This window comes from Kluyveromyces lactis (genome assembly GCF_000002515.2).
Source record: "Kluyveromyces lactis strain NRRL Y-1140 chromosome D complete sequence".
In the NCBI taxonomy this organism is placed as follows: Eukaryota; Fungi; Ascomycota; class Saccharomycetes; order Saccharomycetales; family Saccharomycetaceae; genus Kluyveromyces; species Kluyveromyces lactis.
This window is the reverse complement of record NC_006040.1, coordinates 1,617,342-1,634,626: the sequence shown is the minus strand read 5'-3', so window position 1 is coordinate 1,634,626 and position 17,285 is coordinate 1,617,342. Positions and strand designations below refer to the sequence as shown.

At 37.7% G+C, this 17,285-nt stretch overlaps 8 protein-coding genes across 8 annotated transcripts; 5 read left to right on the top strand and 3 right to left on the bottom strand.

Annotated features, from left to right (window-relative positions):
* Window positions 1-36: 36 nt before the first annotated feature.
* On the bottom strand, window positions 37-1,698 carry ALG9 (dolichyl-P-Man:Man(6)GlcNAc(2)-PP-dolichol alpha-1,2-mannosyltransferase; the record flags this gene model as incomplete). Its single annotated transcript, XM_453923.1, has 1 exon — window positions 37-1,698. The coding sequence occupies one exon, from the start codon at window positions 1,696-1,698 to the stop codon at window positions 37-39; it is 1,662 nt and encodes a 553-aa protein (XP_453923.1).
* Window positions 1,699-2,363: 665 nt separating this feature from the next.
* PHO13 (4-nitrophenylphosphatase) lies at window positions 2,364-3,293 on the top strand (the record flags this gene model as incomplete). The annotated part of the gene is made up of 1 exon (XM_453922.1): window positions 2,364-3,293. One exon carries the CDS (start codon window positions 2,364-2,366, stop codon window positions 3,291-3,293), a length of 930 nt encoding a protein of 309 aa, XP_453922.1.
* Window positions 3,294-3,587: 294 nt separating this feature from the next.
* On the top strand, window positions 3,588-5,267 carry MGS1 (ssDNA-dependent ATPase MGS1; the record flags this gene model as incomplete). The annotated part of the gene is made up of 1 exon (XM_453921.1): window positions 3,588-5,267. The coding sequence occupies one exon, from the start codon at window positions 3,588-3,590 to the stop codon at window positions 5,265-5,267; it is 1,680 nt and encodes a 559-aa protein (XP_453921.1).
* A 380-nt stretch (window positions 5,268-5,647) lies between these two features.
* On the bottom strand, window positions 5,648-6,055 carry YPD1 (Ypd1p; the record flags this gene model as incomplete). Its single annotated transcript, XM_453920.1, has 1 exon — window positions 5,648-6,055. One exon carries the CDS (start codon window positions 6,053-6,055, stop codon window positions 5,648-5,650), a length of 408 nt encoding a protein of 135 aa, XP_453920.1.
* Window positions 6,056-9,718: 3,663 nt separating this feature from the next.
* Window positions 9,719-10,651, top strand: PPN2 (putative serine/threonine-protein phosphatase; the record flags this gene model as incomplete). The annotated part of the gene is made up of 1 exon (XM_453919.1): window positions 9,719-10,651. The coding sequence occupies one exon, from the start codon at window positions 9,719-9,721 to the stop codon at window positions 10,649-10,651; it is 933 nt and encodes a 310-aa protein (XP_453919.1).
* Window positions 10,652-11,250: 599 nt separating this feature from the next.
* RAP1 (DNA-binding transcription factor RAP1) lies at window positions 11,251-13,251 on the top strand (the record flags this gene model as incomplete). The annotated part of the gene is made up of 1 exon (XM_453918.1): window positions 11,251-13,251. The coding sequence occupies one exon, from the start codon at window positions 11,251-11,253 to the stop codon at window positions 13,249-13,251; it is 2,001 nt and encodes a 666-aa protein (XP_453918.1).
* A 153-nt stretch (window positions 13,252-13,404) lies between these two features.
* GYP7 (GTPase-activating protein GYP7) lies at window positions 13,405-15,633 on the bottom strand (the record flags this gene model as incomplete). The annotated part of the gene is made up of 1 exon (XM_453917.1): window positions 13,405-15,633. One exon carries the CDS (start codon window positions 15,631-15,633, stop codon window positions 13,405-13,407), a length of 2,229 nt encoding a protein of 742 aa, XP_453917.1.
* Window positions 15,634-16,065: 432 nt separating this feature from the next.
* Window positions 16,066-17,088, top strand: IES2 (Ies2p; the record flags this gene model as incomplete). Its single annotated transcript, XM_453916.1, has 1 exon — window positions 16,066-17,088. One exon carries the CDS (start codon window positions 16,066-16,068, stop codon window positions 17,086-17,088), a length of 1,023 nt encoding a protein of 340 aa, XP_453916.1.
* Between the last annotated feature and the right edge of the window lie 197 nt (window positions 17,089-17,285).

Below are 17,285 nucleotides of genomic sequence, written 5' to 3'. Positions count from 1 at the left end.
GAATAGACACTTATCCAGTAACCCTGTTTGAGCTCTTTAAACTAATGAGTCGGATTCATGACGTCTAACAAAAGTGCAATAATTGATGAACTGCACATCGTAGTAATTTTTGATAATCTGGCGAATTCTAGTAGGTAATATCGCTATCAATTGAGCAGGTACCTGAAATGCCCTACCAAGAAATTTCGAGGAAGATGTGTCAACAAAAGGCAGACAGTACAAAGGCACCCATGCAGTTGTATCTGCAGGGTTTACTGCGTCTTTCTGATTGTTAGACGAAACGTTAATGTCAACATAATAATCGCATGAGTCAATGTCAACTACTTTCGAAGGATCAAATATGTTCTGATTATTCATTCCATTAGGAACAGATCGAATCTTTTCGTTCAATGTACCTGTCTCCAAGAAATCGCCTGGAAGCAAACCATCAAAGCCAGATTGAACAAATTGAAGCCTGTAATTATCAGGTAATATCAAGGAGGTAGGGAAATGATACCATTCTCTGCCTGTGCATACAACTTTATTTTCGGTAGATTCTGGTAAATGAGAGTACACTTGAATCGGCGATGTGTAATTGTTTGTCAATGCAAGAATTCTTGAAGCAGCTTGTAAAAGTGTTACAAAGAAAACAATGCCCCTAACCAGTTTCCGTAACTTCTTCCAACGTATGGACACTGTTATATTAAAAAGCCCAACTGCTGCTAGGAGGGATATAATCCCATATATTGGATAAAGGAAACGCTCTTCTTTATGTGGTTGAGCTAAGAAAACATTTAGCCAGATGAATAGAGACCCAGATAGTGGCCATATGGAAAGCTGAGTGAAACCAATAACTCCAAAAAATAAAGTTGTTATTGGGAAGTTTAGTAATAAATTCTGAATATAGTAATACCAAGGTTCGACACCAAAAATATTTGGACCTGAGTCTTCATTAGCTGAGATGATATTGTACATTACTATGTTGAAAGGCACAACACTAAGTTTTCCATAAAAGAATGAATCAATTGCTGCCACAATGGATGAAATGATGGCGAACACAAAGGAGGAGGAGACTCCAGCTCTGAGAGTGTCCATAAACCTATGGGTTGCGGTGTAATGAATAACGTTTGTAACAACTAGTATTAAGGAAAATGGCCAACCCAGTATTCCTCCGAGAAAGACGAAAGAAATAGATTTTACAAAAGGAAGTTCATTTCCAGTTGATAAATAACGCAACGTGTACTTCATATACCCTAACGTGGTAATCATCGCGAACGCTGAGGGTAAAAATTCAACACTGGCATGAAACCATCCCGGGTTAAATAACTGGAATAAAAGCCACATTATGGAAACATGTAATGACATAACTGAGGATATCTCTTTACTTAAAGAGTATTCGAATAAGAAACTGACAAATCCCAATAACGCCCTCGCAGTATAGAATAACAACACTTTGGAATCGATTACCTGGTTCAAAGGCTTCAATATTCCATATAACGGTAACAAAAATGCCCATGATCTAATTGAATATTCTGGGGAATATTCCCAGGTCTGCTTACCAAACCCCCTAACGAGAAGATTCAACGGTTCCCAGTAATTAAAGGTCTCATCACAATCAGAAATCAAAGAGTAGTAAGGCTGGATGACGATCCGAGTTATTAACAACAGCAGTAGGATAGAAGAATTCAGTAATTTACATTTCCCATCACGTAGCGCCATGACGAATGATTTAAAAGCATGCAACACACAGAATATGCAAAATATTGAATATCTTTTAGGTAGTTGTGATGTATGTATCAATCTATGATGTCAATCACTCGCCAACAGGTATTGGTCGTACATGTAAGAGGTTCATGAAGATTAGTGTCCCGTCATTTTGTAGAATATAATATCTGTGTTTACGTTAGAATCCGCAAGGATTTTCGCCCTGGAAAACGCATGCAAAATCAAACAATGAAGTTGTGACTGGCGGGAACGTGATACGAAATACTATCAAAAGGATAAAAAAGACTTGACTATATATATGAGATATATTAACGCTTCGAGTGGATGTATTCCATTTCTAACAGTACAACTAACGTTTTAGAAACATGTTTTTGTTTTGTAATGTAATTATTTTCTGGTTACTTACTATCCTTCGTATTGAACCACATTATGTGTTAGGTTTCATAAATTGTTTCTTTGTCATATATTATTTATAGAGAGTGAAATAATGTTGCATCAGTTGATAAAGAATATCCCGAATAATATATAACTTTAACTATTTTGGTGTAAAAGATTCTGATCAAAACATTAAATTTAGTACACGCTACTGATATTCACATCAGCTTTTGTGATTCTATCTGCAGTAAAAGGTAAAAGAGATTCAATAGATTACTGAAACGATGACGAACTCAACCAGTATTCCGATTAAATTACAAGATCGTTCCGCAACGGAAGAATTCGTTCAGAAGTTCGACACTTTTTTGTTTGACTGTGATGGTGTTCTTTGGCTAGGATCTCATCTATTACCGTTGGTTGTTGAGACCTTAGAGTATTTGAAAAGCTTGGGTAAGCAATTGCTTTTCGTTACGAACAATTCAACCAAGTCAAGATCGCAGTATGTCAAGAAATTCGCTGGCTTTGGTATCGAAGTAACCGAGGATCAAATATTTACTTCTGGATATGCTTCGGCTCTTTATGTGCGTGATTTCTTGAAGTTGACGCCAGGCCAAGATAGAGTCTGGATTTTTGGTGAGAACGGTATCAAAGAAGAGTTAAACATAATGGGATTCGATACATCAGGTGGTAACGACCCAAGATTGGACGAGCCTTTCGATGTTGCGACATCTCCTTTCCTCAAGGATGGTTTGGATGATCAAGTGAAATGTGTCATTGCAGGATTAGACACAAAGATCAACTATCACAGACTAGCTATCACTTTACAGTACCTAAGAAAGCCAGAAGTTCATTTTGTTGCAACTAACATTGATTCTACATTCCCTCAAAAAGGTTTAATATTACCGGGAGCGGGCTCTGCCATCAACTCTCTATCTTATGCAAGTGACAGAACCCCAGAAGCTTGCGGAAAGCCTAATCTTAATATGTTAAATGCAATTGTTAAAGCTAAAGGCCTTGACAGGTCAAAATGCTGCATGGTGGGAGACAGATTAAACACAGATATAAAATTTGGTGAAACCGGTGGCCTTGGTGGAACTTTATTGGTGTTGACAGGGATTGAAACTGAAGAGAGAGCACTAGATAATACTCATGGCAATCCTTCACCAAAATATTACACCTCTAAGCTTGGAAATTTATATGAATTTACACATTAGATATTAGATGTTCGGTAGCATATATATATATATATATTATACGTCCCAGATAAACCCATAGATAAATTCTTTCGTACCGCTGTTTCCGGTTAACAAAGTCCACCACGGTGGCTTTTTCTGTTGGTAGTGTAGTCACTGACACTTTTTTTCTTAATATTCCAGATACCTAAATACCATTAACCATGAAAATATACACGCGATGAGAGTTAGAATGTTAACTCCACAGATAGAGGACTAATCGGAAACAAAGAATTAACTATGTGAAAAAGGTGCCAGCATTCTAATGCAAACGATATGAATAAGACAGAGCAGACTATTACATGTCCTGTTTGTGGGAAGAAGGTCGCATTTCTTAAGATTAACTCGCATTTGGATAAATGTACTGAAGAACCGAAAGGGAATCGCGAGCAACCAACTTTGAAGACATTTTTGAGCAGCAAACGGAAGGCAGACGAAATTGTTATTGATGATGTGCCGGACAACTCGGGTGTTGCGCTGCAATCAACAACTTCTTGTGACTGTCAGATACAGGGTACCGACACTCGTGAGCACAAAATGAGGAAACCAGAATGGACTAGACCAATGGCAAATAACATGGATCTGGAGATTAAACAATTGCAAAAAGTCCAACATCTGCCACTTAGTGAGAAATTACGACCAAAATCTTTGAACGACTACATAGGTCAACAGCATATTCTCAACAGAGAAACTGGATGCCTATATTTATACATAGAAAAGGGAATAATACCATCTATGATCTTATGGGGTCCGCCTGGAGTTGGTAAAACGTCCTTAGCAAGGCTACTAACAAACACTGTTAATATTCAATCAGACGCGAGTACCAAATATCTTTTGTTGGAAACGAGCGCGACGAAGGCCAACACGACAGAACTAAGAAGCATATTTGATAAAAGTAAGAAAGAATACCATTTAACTAAGCGGATGACGGTTTTATTTATTGATGAAATACACCGTTTTAATAAGGCGCAGCAAGACTTACTACTACCGCACATAGAGAATGGTGATATTGTATTGATTGGAGCCACTACAGAAAATCCAAGTTTTCAATTGAACAACGCCTTGTTAAGCCGATGTCAGTTATTTGTGTTGGAAAAACTAAATGACAAAGAATTGAAAATTGTTCTTATCAGAGCCATAGCACTGTTGAATAAATATAGGTCATTAATATGGAAATATTCTGCACCATTAAAATTCGATGAAGATTGTTTCTCCTTCATCTATGATACAGCTATGGGAGACACCAGGCGAGCTATCAATCTTCTTGAGTTGTTGGAAATATCTACCCGGTTCAAAGTAGAGGGGCCAATATCTCTCGATAAAGTAAAAGGGCTCATAAGTTCAAATGGTGAACTCCGCACATACTACGATACCCACGGGGAAAATCATTACGATACTATATCTGCATTTCATAAGAGCGTTAGGGGTGGTGATGAAAATGCAGCTTTATATTACTTGGCAAGGATGCTACAAGGTGGGGAGGACCCACTCTTTATCGCAAGAAGAATGATACGAATAGCCAGTGAAGATGTCGGTTTATCTGATCCTTTCCAACTACCTTTTTCTGTGGCAGCTCATGATGCAGTAATGAAGGTAGGGTTACCTGAAGCTGAGCTAGCTCTTGCTCAATGTGCTGTCTCCTTAAGTAGAGCATCAAAATCGGTAGAATTGTATCGAGGGTGGAACAAACTCAAGGCAATGCTTAAAACGAACGAATCTGGAGCAGCTGATTGTCCCATCCCGTTACATATTCGTAATGCTCCCACTCGGATGATGGAAGAGTTGGGATATGGGAAAGGTTACAAATACAATCCAAACTTTAAAGATGGAAAAGTTCTGCAAGAGTATTTTCCACAGGAGTTACTTGACAGGTGTGGTCGTAAGGAACTCACGTTTCTCAATGGTAAAGCACTTGGAGACATGGAAGATCCAGATCTGACTTCTCACCAGAACTAAGTGGTGCTCTACAAGTCTAACATTAAATAATCTACATTTAAGACACTATGATAGAGTAACATCATTTAGATACGTTGAAACAGGCTTCAAGCCTATATAAGCAGGGCAGTACGATTTAGAGTACATAAGTAATAATATTCAGTCTACTTACTAGAAAGGTGCCATCAAAAGCGAGACTAATGTCACTAGAGGTGTGCTTGCAGACTTTATCATATCGTTCAAATGAATGAGAATAGCAGCACAGATATGGGGTCAATATAGTCCGCAGATAGCATGGAATGGAATAAAAATACAGGGGGGATGAAAAAGGTCTGAAATGAGATAAATTCATTCAAATGCGAAAAGAGAATATGTTGCCTGTAAAAATCAGAGAAGTAAACTTAAAATTGAGTTTTGTAGTACTGCCCTAGTTCGCTCTTGGCCGAGTCAAACTCTTTCCTTGCCAGATCCAGAGAATTTTGAATCAATTGTATATAATTATCGTCTGTAATACCGGATCCTTCTCTTTTCTGTCCGTAATTTTGAATTCTCTCACAAACCCATGCAATCCTCTGTAGACCTAGGGATGCCGAAGATCCTTTCAAAAAGTGTCCCAGCTGTCCCAGTTGATCCAAGTTCTTATCAGTTTTGATGTGCTGTTCGATTTGGTTAAAGGTAGAAGTCGCTTGCTCAAAGAATTGTATTAGTAAGGATTGTGAAAAGCCAGCATCATCTTCATCCATGGAAACAATTTCATTGAGAATATCCCAATTGATCACTTTATCTGGAATTCTAGGTGTTTGGGACATTATATATTGTGCTTTTCGTTAAAAAAAGTCACTGAATGATTCTCTCGTGTATCAGGGTAGGTCGGTTTATTCAATGGAAGGTCAGTAAATTAGCATGTATTGAAGAGTTCAATATTGCAAAAGCAAAATGAAACAAAACTCCAATGGATTAAGTATCGGCAGCTCCGAATCAATAGCGAAAAAAAAAAAAAAAATAAAGAGACTTCCGTTCAACAAAGACAGATAGATATAACAAAAGAAACCTTTTTGTATATACAATTGTCTTAACAGAAATGGATTAGCTTCAATTGCACACCCCGTTATATGAATTCTTTCAAATGTAGTCTTACACTTGATCAATTGCACCTTAACTGAGAAGTTCGAATATTTCGATTCAAAAAAAAAAAATTAAAAAATGAAAATAATCATATGTGGAAAAAAGTAAGGAAAAGAGCTTAATCCGAAAAGAGATGTATTATAAGTTTTTAGAATCAAACGTCTTTAATGACAGAAGTTGCAAATCCTGGATATTTGAGCCTAATTGCTGCCAACAGAATGTATATGCAAGCTGCCAAGTTGAAAAACTTCACTTGGTTGTTTCATTTTCTGGGCAAGACAAAAAGGTTGATTGTTCAAGCCAAGTAATTGAAGCAGGAAACTTATTTGAAAAGGGCCAATCTTCATCACAAGTACAACAACTGTGACTTGATGCTAGTCTTGGCAGTGTTATTTAGCAAAAAAATGAAGAAACCTGCCCGAAAAATACCCTGTTGTCCTTACATAGGTCTTCGTTCGAAGATATTCAACTTGATAGACAGAAACCCTTTTATCTGTTTTCTTCTTAATGTTAGTTGACGTAACTCTTTCGTAAGGTGCCTTGGTTCCTAGTGACGGAAAAAGGATAAAAAAATCGTGGTAGAAGCATAATGCTAATTCCCACTACTGATAGAGAAAAAGCTAATCTACTCAAGGACAAAAACAAGAGCAATTATTTCCTTGATGTAACTAAATGCGTACGCCATCTGAGTACGATATAGGCGCCAAATTCTTATAAGAAGAAACATGATTTCCTCCGAAGCATTAGACCATCTGCAGCCAATATTTTCAATAACCTGCAATATATTTATTTCTTACTGATGAAGGATACTTGACAGAACTGAGATGTATTTGTCTCTTGCTTATTGAGCTATTCCTCATTGCAAGCTTTGATGCGACATTCGAAGCACTCAGTTGGGTAAATAAGGACCGTGTGAATGGGAAACAATTTACCCTCTCCGATCGATGCTTTCTACCAGAAGGGTGGTAATGCTTTGATTATTTGCCGTTACAATGAAACAAGATACGGCACTTTATGACGTCATGAAAATATCAGACTTTTCATCCTCATCGGCTTGTTGACCGTAAAATGGACTATTGATTAGGCATGTATAAATTCCATAGTACAAAATTAGGAATTCCACCTTCTAGATGCAGTGCGGGCTCTTGTACATTGATCTCTACTACTAGATTCATCAACTTATACAATGCCGTGGAAAAGAAAACAAAAAAGTGTACCCGCACAAGATTCGAGAAGTTCTACCACCCCAGAAATTGATGCAGATGCTGTGTGATGTGCCCTTTTTTAACATTTAAAGGAGTCAACGGGAGGAAATATTATCATTGGCAAACCACCAGCAAACTCAATTTACAAGCCGAAATAAAGAAATCACCATCCTGCGAATTTTCTGAAGGAAAATTCAAAAGATTTTGGTAGCAGAGGAGACGTGTCAAAATGGGTGCCATTCATATTTTCACAGTCATAAGTAGTGAGTGAACCGCTGAATCTTGGCTTGATAAAATAGGGACCAAAAAATTGATAGTTAGGATATTGAATGAGCATCCAATCACAAGAATCAAACGGCGCTTGAAGAACCGTATCCATTGATCAAAAAAATACTATCGCAATGTCAGAATCAGCTCATCTCTAATGCCTGGAACGTCTTCCTGGTTACCAAAATTGGCGTCTATAGCGGAAATTACTCATTAACGGAAGTTTTCGAGTGTGATTGGTCTCGAAGTGCAACCTACCGTGATGATGATTCTTTAAAAGCAGAATTAGAGCAGTTCAACCCACCTTTTTACAATCAAAGTGTTCCTCGAGACACAAATGGAACCCATATAAGCTGTTCTTGGAATTTTGACAACGACACTTTGTTGAGATATGATAACAATACCACTCCGCAGGATTTATGGCAATGTTGTGTGCTACTTGCTGCTGCTGCTAATACACCGTTTCAACGAATGCTACGTCTAGTCTATTGAAATGCTCTATATTTATTTACTTTTCTCTGTTAATAGCATTCTTCTTTCAATGAGAGGGTCTCACTGATAGTCGCTATAGGTGCAAATGGAAGATTCTTCTCACATTTCCCAAAAAAAACAGATCACTGTTGCATATTCTATCGGATGTTTGAGCATTTTCATTGTTTGTGATATTAGATTTGCAATCTGCTGATTATGAATCCTCTGTACGGGGGTTTTGTAGATTAATTTTATCAACCACTTCTGATTCGGAATGCATATATATATATATACCGTCGATGGTGTCTGTATCTCCTTTTAACTATTAAAATGTTCGGTTCAGCCAAGTTTTTCTGATAGAAAGATGCATGAAAATCGTCAACGCTTCCCACTGCATATCAAAGATCCGAAAGCGCTGCTACGTTGATTTCTGGGAGAGCATCAACATCGTCTTAAATACACGTCTGTATACAGCCTATTTCATAATTTTTTTGTTTTGTTACTATGGAGTTTACCACTGACTGATCATCAATAAAGTTTGCTGCTTGCAAGCAATATTGGTCCAACAGTGTCTCATTATAAAGTCTCTGGATAGAAATTGTTTGAAGAATCTATCCTTTTAATGAAAGAAACTTTAAGTTGTTACGTGATATAAGATCGCGGTAAAAAAATAAGATTTATAATTATTAAATCTAAAATATTCCATAACATTAAAAATGAAAGAAAACCCTAACTTCAGTGCTCACCAGTAAACTTGCTGTTGATTCGTATCAGTTCTAAGAAACTTCAAGCATCCTGCCTAATAGTTCGTTTAAGTACTCTGAATGGTACCTGTCTGTCATCAGTGTTAAACAGATAAGTAATCAAATGCATCCGTTCGATTCTCACGGAATCCTGTTAACATGTTTTCTTTATCTGTCATCACATGACCAGTCAAATTATTCTCTTACTGCAGTTTAAGATTACCCAGCCTCAGCCATGGAATCTTTTTTTTTTTTGCTCTGCGCCTGCATCTAACCAGTCGGTTTTTTCCTACGGCTCAGCTTTGTAAGCTTCCCTCCCAAGTGGGTTTTTTAAACCTAGTCCGGAGATACCTTACGAAAAGCACCCGAATGTTTTTGTAACTGCCGATGACTTTTGAAGTATATGAAAGAACAGGTGGAAGGGTGAAATAATGTTGAAATAATGCTTGTATCAAGCAAGAACGCAGGGTATGCGCTTGAGCTTGAAATTTTGCGATATAGTTTGAGCTGGGTCGGTGTTAGACGTGAAAAGAAAGAGAAATTTCATAAGTCGAGAGTGAGGTAGAGCATAAATATCGTGCTGAATACTTACTTGACCACATATTCACAGTGATAGTAAGAGATTATTACGTTTTCAATAACGATTCACAAGCATACTTTCATGAAATTGGCACAAATTCTGACAGCATCGGGAACATTTTTGTTCATGCTTTACGTTACATGGGTGTTTTTAAAGTCCGATGATTATAGAGAATTCCCAGTGATCCAAACCAAAAGACATGCCGACATCAAGCATTCGTACGAAAGACTAGTTTTTGTTGGTGATGTGCATGGGATGTATCATAAATATGAGCAGTTGATGGAAGACAAAGTGAAACCAGATTCTAATACCACTGTGGTTTTTTTGGGTGATTTTATTTCAAAGGGACCAAATTCAAACCGACTTGTGGAACAAATAATATTAAACGATGATGTAGGTTATGACGTGAAATGTGTTCTTGGCAACAACGAATTGAGAATTTTGTATGCATTGTTAAACCCTATATCATTAACTAAAAGGAAATTGATCAAAATCAAATTCTCCTCAGAAGACTTCCTGCCAGACTTACCATCCATCAACAAGAATCATCGCCGTTTAGCAAGAGAATTGGGTTGGGACAATCTTGCTCGATTGGCAGCTAAGTGTGGAGCTATGTGGGAGTTACAGGATCCACTATACGACAATTTCACTCTTGTAGCAGTTCATGCCGGTGTTCTTCCAGATCATTTAGGAAATCCTCCATTGAAAGAAATTACCGATATGAAATACGTCGACGTAAATGATCACTCTCATACTACAAGACAAAAATTCGAGAACGCTACACGATGGTATCATCTTTGGAACCCTTTAGATAAGAAGAAATATTCGATACACAATAAGATTAAAGTGATTTATGGCCATGATTCTTCTAAAGGTCTAAATATTCGTCCAAACACAAAAGGTTTGGATTCTGCTTGCTACAATGGTAACAAATTGACTGCTCTTGAATACGTTTGGAACCATAAGACGAAAGAATACAACCACATTATGCATCAAATCTCTTGTCAAGACTGAAAGTACCCACAATATCTCAGATACACGCACATTATGTGCCCATACATATATAAAGACTACATATAGAAAGAGTTTATCGATGTGTTACCCTGACTCGAACTAAATGAATGTTGCATCTTTTCCTCTGTGATGATAAAGCATCAATAATTGAATTTGAGGAAGCATTCAAAAAAAAAAAACAAAGGATGGCTGGCCAGCACCCAGAGATTACGAACAAACACGACATTTAGGAAATCCGGAATTCAGTGTAAACAAACGTAACCAAAACAAGTCTTTAACGCACACGCGAAGTAGTTAAGAGTTGCGTCAGCTACAAAAGTGAGAGACAAAGCAAGTTCACTCAGAGTAAAGATATTTACAGCACCGCGGGTCTTGTTTTGTTCATTGTGCTACCTTTCATTGTTTGCTCATTGGTTATATTTCTATCGTTTGGTTCAGTTAAAATAAGGTAACAATCAACGGGAAACTGCCGCCTGACTGTTTAGATAATATTATTCACTTGACTTGAGTCGAATGCGTTAAAGAGAGAAGCTGTCTCTACATTGGCGAATCCACGTATACCCTTTACTCATTTAGCAATACAAAACCAACGAAGGAAGATGTCACATGCAGATGATTTTGACACAGCCTTGGATTCCCCATCGGTTCAAATAAAAGAAGATGTAGGTGTTTTTGATGGAGTCTCGTTTTTCATTGACCCTTTGATCAACGACATGGAAGCTTTGGGCAATGCAGTTCGCAATAACGGTGGGGCAGTCTTAATAGAGGCTCCAGAGAAGAGTTCGAGAGAATGGGAAGCAGCATATTTTGTTTCCAAGAGGTATGATGAGGACTATAGAATATTTGTGCATCCATCTTACATTTTAGATTGTATTGATGCAGGTACACTTTTAAACGTCCATGATTACTTGGGTAAACCTGAGTCTTCCGGGTTTGTTCGGTTCGATTCTAACTCCATCTCTGATGAATATAACATTGGTAGTCAGCTATCCGATCTTCCTGGCTCTGACGTAACAAGAGCTGCAGTCAAGATAGCAACAGGGATCAACGAGTCGATTGATTCCGAGAATACTCGGGGCCAGAGAGAAATGGATTCTGATTCGTCCCCAGAAGTGAAAATGTCTTCCAAGGATGACGAAATAGCTTCTCATGACCAACAGCAACAATTGACCCACACAGATGTAGATGATGCCAATGATCTTATTTTACATGAGCAAGCAAGTTCAAGTCATAATAAATCCTCATTCACTAAAGAAGAGGATGAATTCATCCTTGATGTTGTCAGGAAGAACCCCACTAAGAGAACCACACACACATTATACGATGAAATCTCACATTATGTCCCTAATCATACTGGGAATTCTATCAGACATAGATTTAGAGTCTATTTATCGAAGAGATTAGAATTCGTTTATCAAGTCGATGAAGATGGTAAATTGGTAAGGGACCAGGATGGAAATCTAATCAAAACAGACATTCTACCGAATGGATTAAAGAGGAAATTTACAAGTGAAGAAGATTATAATTTGGCGGTTGCTGTGAAAAAACAGTTTTACAGAGATGCTTTTCAAAGAGACCCTGATACAGGAGCAAGCTTGATCGCTGAAGATGATGAACCTAACATTGTCGCGAAACGACAATTAGTTATGAATACAGAAATTGATCCATCAGAAGTACCTTCTTTCGAAAAGTATACTGTAAATGACCGCCGAGGACCATTGTCTCGTGAATTTTTCAAATTATTCGCACTTGAAGTACCAACCCATTCAGAAAATGCATGGAGGGATCGTTTCCGTAAATTTATTCTGCCTTATGGTATTGATTCATACATTTCATACTATGAGAAATGCATGGAAGAAGGTATAGAACCTGAGTCTATCAAAAATATGACCAACAGACCCAAGAGAGAAGGACCATCACCCGGAAACTATAATACGACCCTAAAAAAGAGTAAGAGATCTACCGAAGGTGGTACTCAGCAATCAACAGATACCAGTTTGAATGATTTCTTCTTAGAATCAGATGCATTCGATCTAATAGATGGTATTAGGCGTGATTTGCACGCAGCTGAAACACAACAAGAAGAGCAAGCACGTTCATTGTATGCTGATGATGTCGCGGAAAGAATTCGTCATCAAGTGGCTTTGGAACATGAAGAGTATGATAACTATGATTTTGATTCAATACCTTTCCCACCCAAGCTCGCTGATAATGATGATTTCTTTGATCATACCTTTTTCAATTTCAGATCTACCAAGGAGTTCATACAAAAGTTGGAAGAGATTATTACTAGGGAATATGATGAGTCACAAGCAGATGTCCTTGTTCATGATCTTGACGTTGAGTGCGGTATCAGAAAGAAATACGCTACATCTGTCCTAACTGCTTTAACTGGTGATATCTCATTGTTTCCAAGATACATTCTGACATCATTCAAATATGGAGTACATCTTCCGCAAAATGTCCCCGGTATATGGACGAAGGAGGATGATGTGATCTTAAGATCAAAGAATCCAGATGGAATGAAGATGCTAGAAAAGAAACATGGTATTGCTAGAATGCAAATGAGGATAAGGTTCCAAGAGAACAATCTAGTGTGAATAAACACTCTTGTTGTCTCACTTAGGTAACTAACATTTCCCTACTTTCATTATAATATACCGATTTTGGTCGCAGTTGTCAGTCTTTGACATGAAATTATCATACTTTATATGTAATGTATCGATCATATTTATGAGCAGAAACATAATGTACTATTTTATTGAGTCCTTGCTGCGGGGCCCTTCCTTTTGTATCACAAGTTCTTTTGATAATAATTCTTTCAAATTTTCACTTATAAGCGATGGATGATGTAACGGGGGATCTTCCGCTTCGCTCGTGAGCGGTATTTCATGTCCATTATACCCTGTACTTGTAGTCCTCTTGCTTATTAGTTCTTCCTCTCTTTCGAGAACTTCAATCATTTTCTGAAACTTTATAAAAAGAAGTTCGCTTCTTATCATGATATCAGACCAATCCATGCTGTTTCTCAAATCATTGAAATATTTTAACACGTCGTCAAACTCTGTTAATTGAGAAACGACGACATCGCTGTGTTTTTGTAATATTGCCAACATGAAGAAAAGTTGGAACTGTGAACTGTAATAATCAGTCCAAAATATTTCCCATATTTTACAAACATCACTAAACTCAAACTCTCTTTTGAACCATACGAGTAACATTCTGAAACAGAAAAATAGATCAGCTGATTCGCACTTTTTCAAATGTTCCGCAAACTTTGGTAACATAAACTGACAAAGGTCAACAAGAGTTAGCATTTGATCTCTGATACCAGATTGATCTCTCAAAAAATTTCTTTCCATCCTATTCATGAAATTGACAAAACACCAGAAGGAAAGTGCCTCATCTTGAAGTACAAAGTATATCAGAGAGAGTAAATCGGTCATTCCCTGAACATATCCAAGATTTGGATTGTAGATATTGTAGCTAATGAGAATATTTTTCAAGGCTTGGAGATGAGGGTTTTTGATTTCCCACTCTTCTTCCTGGTCTCCTTTATTTGGTGCTTCTTCATTTTTAGCACCATCTTCCTTTCCATCTTTAGTATTGTGCCTATATAGAGGAATATCACGATCATTTCTAAGCACATCTTTCGAAATTCGGAATACTTGGTCTTTCCAATATTCTTCTTCTTCTGAATCATCAAGCACATCTCTGTAAATCCATTTCGACTTGTAATTTGCATTGTAATCCTCCTCCATGGCCTGCTTTAGCTCTTTACGCTCTTGTAAAGAAGAGTCCCAAGGATAAACTCCCAAAAGAAATAGCCACACTTCGCTTCTCAATGCGTCATTTTCGACCCCGCCATGGAAGATAAAATCTTTGACCTCATGCACAGTTATAGAAAGCCTACCTTGCGAGTCAAACAAAGAGTCCCATTTCTGCTTCGTTAAGGGAAATGACCTCTGTACAGCTATATTCAATTCCTCGGGTGATATTTCCACATCGTTTGAAATTCCTAATTCATTTCTCAAAATTCTCTTATACGTGTCATCCAAATAGTGTTCCTTTTGATAACGCTCAGCCTCTTGTTTCACACCCATTGCCCATTTTGCTAGATATATTTTGGCACTATCAAATTCATCTTGGACTTCTACGACCCTTGGATTTTTCATCAATTGTTTAACGTACACATTGTCACTGTGCTTGTCAATCATTTGAACTATTGGATGTTTCTTTACTAGTTTTCCGAATAGATTAGATGCCGTCGTTGTTGCGTCCGCAAATTTGGACATAATTGACCATCTCGTTGCTTCAAGGCTGTCCCATATATTACCATCATCTTTGGAAGATGAACCGGATTGAGGTCTTTGGAAATTGTTCAACGAAAAATTGCGCAAATCGTCTAGAGATGCATTGACGAGATATATGCATTGTGATGAATCTACTTTTTGTAAATCAACCAAAGATTGTAAGCAAGTTCTCAAATCATCACCGCCCCAATAAATGTCCCCTTCATTGGAAAATGGATCGAATTCTTTACTCATTTTCTTTCTTTTCGCGATTGTTGATGTACATATGTCGTCATGGAAGAATAAGACAGGGATATCTTCATTCATACCATTCTTACAATTAATGATGCAGGATCCAAACCAATACCCATTTGGATGTGGTGGTTTGAACTGTATTGAGTATATCGCAGAAATACTGATAGTGAAAGACCACGATGAATATATTGAATCAACAGTAAAATCATGAGGCGATCTAACCGAGTGAGCAGTTAATAGTTTCGATTCCACATTCAACAATGTTTTCACAAAGCTGGATTCCAAATCATTCTCTGGTATCCATGAGAGTTTTGCATCCTGCGTTTGAGTATGTTGACTTTCTTTTATTACCAACAAAAACCCCGGTAATTGGTCGCTTCTATTAGAGGTGGGGTGAATAAAGACCTTACTCTTGCAGAACAGGATCTGCGACATTGCTAATACGATTTTAACCTTCTACTGTGCTTCTGTATGAAAATAGCGCTAATTGTAATACTGAAAATAGCTCCGTAGAACTATGCAAATTTATTATTTGCTGGTTGTCTATGAATACGTTGACTAGACAGCCATGTTTTGTGATGGAACTCTTTAGTGTATGGGTTGGAACAGCCTTTTTTTTAAGCCCATCCCTTCTTTTTTTTTATTTTAACATGGAAATCGTAGAAAGTCGAGACAATCCAAATAACGTGTAAGTTACAGCTCTTCAGTTAGAAGAGAGATAGATCAAGGCATCTTTCATCTCTACCCACAGAAAGAGATCGAGGAATTTAGAAGAAGCATTTGCCTATATTTTAATTCCCTTATACCTTTCTTGAAAGCTCCAAACCAAAAATTCTGGCATTAATAAGTTGCTTGTAAAATCGAACAATGGATAGCGAATTATCATCTGTGGAAGAGTTTGAGGATTCTGCTGCCTTAGTCGAAAGTTCCGATCAGGGATTGCTCTCTGACCAGGAAAATGGTGCAGAAACCCAATATGATGAAGAAGAGGACGAAGCAGAAGACGATGAAGATGATTACCAAGAAGACGAAAAGGAAGAAGAAGAGTACAAGCCGGAGACAAAACGAATTACAGCAAAAGTACATAAACCGAGGAAACCAAAAAGACAAACCACGATAAAGAAAGCGAAGGATGTCCCAATTCCTAGTCGCCAGTCTTCTCGTGTGAGGAAGCATGTCGATTACGATCAAACTATTAACGATGAGGAATTTTTAGATGATATCGCCATTCAAGAAGAGGAGGAAAAACCTGGCCCAACGAAGAAAAGAAAATCTAAAATTGAACTCATAGAGGATGATCAAGATGATGATGATGATGATGATGATGATGATGATGATGATGACCTTGATGACCATTTTGATGACCAGGAAGATTTAGAAAGCACTGGATTCGGTGCTGAAGACGAAGACGATGAAGATAATAATACTGTAAACAATGACATCGATACCGTCATGAACGATGTCGATGATGCCGATGATGACAGAGCAGATAGTCCTAGCTATTCGAACTCTGAGACACCTGAGACGACTGTTGTCAAAAACCAACAACGTCGTTCACAAATGCTAGAAAACCTTATTGGACTGCAAGCCAAGAGGCACGGTAACAGAAAGGAGTTAACAGAAGAAGAAATGCAGTTGCGAAAGGCTGAGACAGCTCGTAAACGTAAGAATTTCATTGAGAAGAGACTGGAGGAGGAGAAGCAAGATGTTTTAAACAAATTATTGAAGAGACGGGCTACAAAAACAAAATCGGATCCTAAATCAATCAATACTCCCGCATCAAACGGAGAAGACGAAGCCACGTATTCCAAGCAGAGGAGGCCCTATATTACTGCTGGAATGACGAGAACGATCATAAACAAAACAGGGATAACGTACTCACTCCCGTAAATGAAGATCTATATATATACATATAGGCTTATAAAGCGCAAGCTCAATAAAGAAAGTCCGTATTCGTTACAACATGGAGCACACATGCCATCTATGCTTATAAAATTATTATTCCATTCTTTTTTTCAATAAATCTTCAGTCATCTCAGAGGGTATTTGTATTTCTGTCTCTGATTCTATGCCTTTTGGTTCTCATA